The sequence below is a fragment of the Cebus imitator genome, unplaced genomic scaffold, assembly GCF_001604975.1.
Source record: "Cebus imitator isolate Cc_AM_T3 unplaced genomic scaffold, Cebus_imitator-1.0 Scaffold762, whole genome shotgun sequence".
In the NCBI taxonomy this organism is placed as follows: Eukaryota; Metazoa; Chordata; class Mammalia; order Primates; family Cebidae; genus Cebus; species Cebus imitator.
Genome location: NW_016108077.1, coordinates 430,585 through 438,599, shown reverse-complemented (window position 1 = coordinate 438,599; position 8,015 = coordinate 430,585). Strand labels below are relative to the sequence as shown.

Here is an 8,015-nt window from a genome sequence, read left to right as displayed (position 1 = left end):
TGATCCACCCACCTCGGCCTCCCAAAGTGCTGGGATTACAGGCTTGAGCCACCGCGCCCGGCACATATACATATTTCTTTGTTTTTCTTTTTCATCACACAACACGTCCATGTAAGAAACATATTCTTGAAATTTGTTTTATTAAAACTCGGTTAAGGTGAATTTTCCTGTGGGAAACTGAAAATCTGTCAGGGGCTTGCATTATGTTTCTGTCGGGCAGTGCGGATGTTGAGGAGGAGACCTGAACGAGGGAGCCTGTGCGTGTGTGAACGCAGGTGTGAACAGTGCTGGGAAAGAGAAGCACGGGGCTCTCCAGAAGCAGTCAACAAGGGGCCTTCAGGCTAAGGGAGTCAGGGAGGCACTCCCTAAAAATGCACCCTTTAAACTGCACTGGCGAGTGTGCAGGTGCTGTCCAGGCAGGGTGGAGGAAGGCCATTTCCACCACAGGGACAGAGGCTCTGAGCTAAGTAAGGGCTGATTACTCTGGCTGCTGTGCACTTGAGCCAGGCCTCTGATCTGGGACTTCAGTGATTGATTGATTGATAGGATAACTACCATTGAGACACCAACAGGAAGTGAAGAGAGCTCTGACCAGGTTTCCTGACAGCTGGCCCCATTCAGCTTTTCCCACAGTTGCTGCGTACCATGATGAGAGTATCATTTTTAATCTCATAGTTAGTTTAAACTTCTAAAACATTTTCCCTTTCTCAGGTATAGTGACAGAGATACCGAGAAGTTAAAGATGTACCAGTCTCTCCTTGGGAATGACTGGAAAACGATTGGCGAGATGGTGGCCCGCAGTAGCCTCTCCGTGGCCCTGAAGTTCTCCCAGATCAGCAGTCGTAAGTGGTGGCCACCAGTGCCCACCTCTGTGAAGAAATTAACCCTGACAGGCCTGTTCAGCCATAACTGATCCAGTGCCTAGAAATCACCATAGACCTATCTTCTGTGAGAGCTTTCTTTTTTCTTTTTTTTTTTTTTGAGACGGAATCTTACTCTTTGCCAGGCTGGAGTGCAATGGCAAAATCTCAGCTCACTGCAACCTCCGTCTCTCGGGTTCAAGTGATTCCCCTGCCTTAGCCTCCTGAGTAGGTGGGACTACAGGCACGTACTACCATGCTAGCTAATTTTGTGTATTTTTAGTAGAGATGGGGTTTCACCATGTTGTCTAGGATGGTCTCGATCTCCTGATCTTGTGATCTGCCTGCCTCAGCCCCCAAAAATGCTGGGATTACAGGCGTAAGCCACCATGCCTGGCCGAGAGCTTTGTTTCTTAAGCTCTTCTCTATACTAATTCATTTGGTTTCCTCATGTATATTCAGTGAAACCATGCAACCTTTACCTACTAGATTGATTTTTACTACACGTTAGTAACTGTCCATGCAAATGTAACTGCCAGGTGGACCAGGATCCCCAAGAAACTGGTGGTAGAGCCTGGGCGGAGGGTCACTTCCCCGTGGTGGCGCGGGACACCTTGGGAGGGATGCAGGGGTGCAGTTCGTGCCTGTCGGGTGGGGACTTCTCTCAAAACCAGTGTTGGTGACCTCCTGTCTCTATCTCCCTGTCCTCAAAGGTTTCCTTTAAGAAGACAGTCCTTATCGGGGTTACTGCTTAGCACGGGGGCTCATACACTCCAGCCACACAGGTAGTGCCTTGCAGCCAGTTCTTCAGGTTTCCAAGAAGTAAAGGGAAAATCTTGAATTTTTTTTTTAAATTTTGTGAACTCTAGATATGTTTTTTCTTTCTTGGAAATCTCTTGATTTTTAAATATTCATCCAAATTGTTAATGAGGGGAAAATGTAACATTCAGTGGGCCAAACCAAAGAGAATTGCAGGCTGCCAGTGTGAGGCTCCTTACTTAGTGTGACTGTGAGTGTCTGGTGAAGAAGGGTGAACCATCGATGCTTTGGGCATCCGCCATAGATCAACCTTCAGAAATCCTCAGGTGCCTTCATCAAGTACTGTGTTGGTATCACTGTGGCTATTAATGTTACACTAGGAATGCTTGACCAGGAGACATGTACATAACATAAAGGTCATTTGGTTGGTTTTTTCCCCCATTAAACGGTTGGGAACCTCACAATTTCATGCAGGAGACATTGTTCTCAGAAACAGGATGAACAACTATTTTGAAATAAATAAATAAAACATGGCTTTGGCCGGCACAGTGGCTCACACTTGTAAGCCCAGCACTTTGGGAGGCCAGGGCGGGTGGATCACAAGGTCAGGAGTTCAAGACCAGCCTGGCCCACACAGTGAAACCCTGTCTCTACTAAAAATACAAAAATTAGCTGGGCGTGGTGGCAGGTGCCTGTAATCCCAGCTACTTGGGAGGCTGAGGCAGGAGAATTGCTTGAACCCAGGAGGTGGAAATTGCAGTGAGCTGAGATCACACCACTGCACTCTAGCCTGGGCATCAGAGCCAGAATCTGTCTCAAAAAAAAAAATTGCTTTAAGATAGGACTTCTTTGCCAGCCGTGGTGGCTCATGCCTGTAATCTCAGCACTTTGGGAGGCCAAGGTGGGCAGATCACGAGGTCAGGAGATCGAGACCATCCTAGCTAATACTGTGAAACCCCATCTCTACTAAAAATACAAAAAATTAGCCAGGCGTGGTGGCATGCGCCTGTAGTCCCAGCTACTCAGGAGGCTGGGGCAGAAGAATCGCTTGAACCCGGGAGGCGGAGGCTGCAGTGAGCAGGGATTGTGTCACTGCACTCCAGCCTGGGAGACAGAGTGAGACTCCATATCAAAAAAAAAGAAGGGACTTCTTTAATACTTTCTGGCTTTAATTCTTAAAAAGAGTCCAGGACCATGTTAATAATTTCATTTTAATATGTACATAATTGTGTTTATTAGTTTTATTGCTTTATAATTGAGATAGCCATTATTTCTGAAAAGTACCTGATTTATCATTTCATTTTTAATATTGTGTTTGAAAGCAAATAGATTAGCAACTGTAAGACCATCCTTTTATATCTACAGAAAGAAATCGTGGTGCTTGGAGTAAGTCAGAAACCCAGAAACTAATCAAGGCTGTTGAAGAAGTGATTCTAAAGAAAATGTCTCCCCAGGAGTTAGAAGACGTGGATTCCAAACTCCAGGAAGATCCTGAGAGTTGCCTATCAATTGTTCGGGAAAAACTCTACAAAGGCATATCTTGGGTAGAAGTAGAAGCTAAAGTGAAGAGCAGAAATTGGATGCAGTGTAAAAGTAAGTGGTAAGTTCTCCCTCTATCTCTCCATCTTCTGTGGAGAGGTGAGGTTACCAAGAACATCTGCGTAACTGCCATGTGGAAGCTTATGTGTCATGTCTAGTCCCCTGCCCCGCTGCTTCAGTATCGCTGTCTGATTTAAATTAGCACCTAACTAGCCCTGATGCATTGAAGAGTATATGGTTTTCTCCTAAAGAACCTGAACCTTTTTTTTCAACCCCCTGAGATGGAGTCTCGCACTGTTGCTCAGGCCGTAGTGCAGTGGCGCGATCTCGGCTCGCTACAACTTCTGCCTCCTGGGTTCAAGCAATTCTCCTGCCACAGCCTCCTGAGTAGCTGGGACTACAGGCGTGTGCCACCACGTCCAGCTAATTTTTTTGTATTTTTGGTAGAGACAGGGTTTCACCATGCTGGCCAGGATGGTCTTGATCTCCTGACCTCATGATCCACCCACCTCGGCCTCCCAAAGTGCTGGGATTACAGGCATGAGCCACCACACCCAGCATTTTTTTAAAAGAAAAAATTTTAGTTTTTATTTTAAGTTCTAGGGTACGTGTGCAGGATGTGCAAGTTGCAAGAACCTGAACGTTTTTAAAACTGAATATTGACTTCTGATTTCTTTACTGTCTTTCTAAGTCTTTAATAAAACAAGGTAGCAGTCTGTTGGTAACATTAGAAGAAAAGACAGGGGCCGAGCATGGTGGCTTACGCCTGTAATCTCAACACTTTGGGAGGCTGAGGTGGGCAGATCACAGATCATAGGAGTTCAAGACCAGCCTGGCCAACATGGCAAAACCCTGTCTCTACCAAAAGTACAAAAATTAGCCAGATGTCGTGGCTCATGCCTATAGTCCCAGGTACTCAGGAGGCTAAGGCAGGAGGGAGGGAGGGAACATACAGAGAGAAATCACAAGTGTAGTGATCAGTAGCAGCTCTGCCCTTCTAATATGCTTTCTACTTCAGCAGTTCCTCAGAGGAAGTGAGGTAGGCATACTCCTGGCTGCATCAGTCACATAGAGATAGTTTCAGTGCTGCTCTTGCCACACATTCTCTGCTGCATATAGCTCTTCCAAGACCTGGAGAGTTGCAGAGCTGGATGTCCAGCTGCAGAGACTCCTTAAACCAGTGGTTCGGGATGCTCATGACACCCCACATTGCACACGAAGGGCACTCAGTGGCTCTTGAATAATAAATAGGAGTGAAATCCAGAGTAGGCATATTTTATGTTAAAAGCAGACTCCTGGATCACACTGTTTATGTACCTTACAGCTCCAGGGAAATAAACTCCAAAGAACCGGGAATGTTGAAGGAACCAGAGCTCTTTCTACTCTCTATTTTTAGCTAAAAGAAAGAAGAGTAAGTAGTAAGCCTCGACTGGAGGATGATACACCGGCGTTAAAAAGAGGGCTGGGCACGGCGGCTCACGCCTGTAATCCCAGCCCTTTGAGAGGCCGAGGCAGGCAGATCACAAGGTCAGGAGATTGAGACCATCCTGGCTAATACGGTGAAACCCTATCTCTATTAAAAATATAAAAAATTAGCTGGGTGTGCTGGCACATGCCTGTAGTCCCAGCTACTTGGGAGGCTGAGACAGGAGAATTGCTTGAACTGGGGAGGCTGGGGTTGCAGTGAGCTGAGATCATGCCATTGCACTCCAGCCTGGGTGGCAGAGCAAGACTTTGTCTCAAAAAAAAAAAAAGACGTAGTGATCATTAAGGGTAATACTGCTTCAAGATCAGCATAATTAAGGTAACATGCAAGAGTTTGCTGTTAATTTGAGATAAAAATAGAAAAACTCTGAACATATATGTACCTTATGTAACATTGAAATGACCACTGGTACATTTCAACCTGTAAACGTGGATGGCTGTCATTAAGAGCAACAGTGCTGTTGATCAGAGTGTGTATCATATACTCCGTTACCAAGAATGTAAGTATAACAGCTAATGATCTATCAGATTGTGACACATTTTGCTATTCAAGATAAGTAGTTTTAAAATATTTTTAACTGGGCCATGGCCCTTACTAGAAACTTCAGTCAGCCTACAGCTGCTAGCTTTGGCATTAGAGGAATCGTCAAATTATTTATCACTTTACTAACTTTGTCTTATTTGATGTTCCAAGGCTGGCAATGGTAATAAGACCAATGAATGGCTGTGTGTGCATAGTCAGAATACATTGAGGACCAGGCACTGTGGCTCTCACCTGTAATCCCAGCGATTTGGGAGGCCGAGGCAGGTGGATCACTTGAGGCCAGGAGTTTGAAACCAGCCTAGCCAACATGGTGAAACCCCGTCTATACTAAAAATACAAAAATTAGCCTGGTGTTGTGCATGCCTGTAATCCCAGCTACTCCAAGGCTGAGGCTTGAGAATCGCTTGAACCCAGGAGGCGGAGGTTGCAATGAGCTGAGACCATACCACTGCACTCCAGCCTGGGCAACAGAGTGAGACTCTGTCTCAAAAAAAAAAAAAAAAGAAAGAAAAGTTAGAAGTTGGTTCTGAATGAGAGCAATTTAGATGAGAAACATACAGGAAATTTTAATGAAAACTCTACCCTTGAAAATTAACTATATTTTTCTTCCTTTTAATGTAGGACAGAAATTCTAACCAAGAGGATGACCAATGGTCGGCGCATATACTATGGAGTTAATGGCCTGCGGGCCAAAGTCAACCTAATTGAAAGGTATGGAAATAGAAACAGTGGCCTCTTAACGGTTTCTGTCTCTAGTCAAAGAGAAGCTGTTAACCCAGCAGAGTCTGCAGTGAGATTGCCAAGGTCCAAATCCTCGTTCCAGCACTTCCTGCATGTATTGTGGGCATATGACCTACCCAAGTCTCAGTTTACCCATCTTAACTCACCTACTGAGGATGATGATAGTCGTACCTACCTCTTCGTGCTTTCAGGAGGATAAAAGAAAATAACGTGAAACATACTGTGTACTCCATGTAGTTATTTTAGTCTTTGAAGCATTTCATATGGATATAAATTATTATGCCTATTGGAAAATGGGGGTAGGTGATTCAGACAGAGCCCTCCTGTGCTCCAGCGCCAGCTTGCTGGTGTCATCCTGGCTTGTCTTTGGTTTTGTCTTTGAGTTTCTGATCCCTGCAGGGTCCCCCCTGAAGTGTTGAAGGGTGACGAGGGAAAGGGAGACGTGGGCCTATTTGGTGATACGTGTGTGACTAGTGGACCTGGCCCATGTCTACTGAGGAACAGCAAAGAGCAGCAGAAGCCTTGGGTCCTGGCCCTGCTCTCTGCCTTCATTCCCTCTACCTCACGCATGAACCCTGCCTAAGGCTCACTGTGGGTTTCCTGATCCTCTTTCCTAGGGGTGGATCAAGGGGGTGGTTATGCCCCGCCCAGTCTTCCCTGCTAGAGAGACAGCATTGATTAGCAGATCCAAGAAGGGCATCTCAAGGAGGCCTGGGTTCATTAGTCATGCAGTCAAGAGCCCGTGACTGACTCTCTTGGCACCATTTCCCTGTCTGTAGAGTCCAATGGTGTGCAGGGTTACTGTAAATGAATTTGTGCATTTTAACTGGCTGGGCATGGTGAATCATGCCCATAATTCCAACAGAAAATTTAAGAATTAGCCAGGCAGCATACCACGCCCTTGTGGTTCCAACTGCTTGAGAAGCCGAGGCAGGAGAGTTGCCAGAGCCCAGGAGGCTGAAGCTGCAGTGAGCCATGATCATGCCACTGCAGTCCAGCCAGGATGACAGAGCGAGACCCTGTGTCAAAAAAAAAAAAGACCTTCACAGTGTCTGTCACATAGTACAGATGCACTCTTCCTGTGTGTCTATGCTGAATCATGAGGTGGTGTTTTTTACTATGAGAAAGCAACATAGTTTGGTGAGAGACGCAAAGGACTCAGAAGGAGGAGAGGGGTCTTTTCAGCCCATCTCTGTAGCCCACCAACTCACTGACCTTGGATTAACCTTGGGCTGGGATACTGATCTCACCAGGCATGTGTAATGAGGGAGCTGGAATGGGGCAAAAGCACAGGAACCTTCCAGCTGTCAGCATTCCATGTGTCCCTGAAGATGTCTGTCATGCTGATTTTGCTTGAAAATTTAATTTTTATTTTTTCCCACAGGTTGTATGAAATAAACGTGGAAGATACTAATGAAATAGACTGGGAAGATCTTGCTAGTGCCATAGGGTAAGACCATTTGTTTAATATTAAACTAAAATGTCATACTAGATGGTTCACACCTGTAATCCCAGCACTTCGGGAGGCCAAGGCAGGTGGAACACGAGGTCAGAAGTTTGAGACCAGCCTGGCCAATATGGTGAAACCCTATCTCTACTAAAAATACAAAAATTAGCTTGGTGTAGTGGCAGGTGTCTGTAATCCCAGCTATTTGGGAGGCTGAGGCAGAGAATTGTTTGAACCTAGGAGATGGAGGTTGCAATGAGCCAAGATTGTGCTACTGTACTCCAGTCTGGGTGACAGAGTGAGACTCTGTCTCAAAAAAATAAAAATCTAATTAAAATTAGAGATGACAATATAATAACTGCCTATCATTTTACTGGGCTGATAATGATGCTGTATTTGGAATTTTGTTTAAGTGGTGGTTAAAATTCAGTGTATTTGCTAGGAAACCAACTCGTTAATGCAGAGGAAAACATAATTTTAGGAGCAAACTGTACATAAAGGCTGTCAGCTGCTAGATAGATGAGGTTTTTATGATAGTAAATATTTCATTAGTTAGATATGCTATTTATTTTCCTTCCCTTTTTTTTTTTTTTTTTTTTTTTTTTTTTTTTTTTTTTTTTTTTTTTTTTTTTTTTTTTTT

At 44.9% G+C, this 8,015-nt stretch overlaps 1 protein-coding gene across 4 annotated transcripts in view; it reads left to right on the top strand.

Moving 5' to 3' along the window:
* TTF1 (transcription termination factor 1) overlaps window positions 1–8,015 on the top strand; it is a 32,209-nt gene that overhangs the window by 13,425 nt on the left and 10,769 nt on the right. For 3 of the 4 annotated variants that reach the window (XM_037735257.1, XM_017519645.2, XM_037735256.1), the window contains 4 exons: window positions 712–842; window positions 2,985–3,219; window positions 5,809–5,898; window positions 7,313–7,378. In XM_037735257.1, the coding sequence (XP_037591185.1) occupies window positions 712–842; window positions 2,985–3,219; window positions 5,809–5,898; window positions 7,313–7,378 (522 nt within the window). The remainder of the gene's footprint in view (window positions 1–711; window positions 843–2,984; window positions 3,220–5,808; window positions 5,899–7,312; window positions 7,379–8,015) is intronic. The other variant, XR_001822071.2, reaches the window with a different exon arrangement.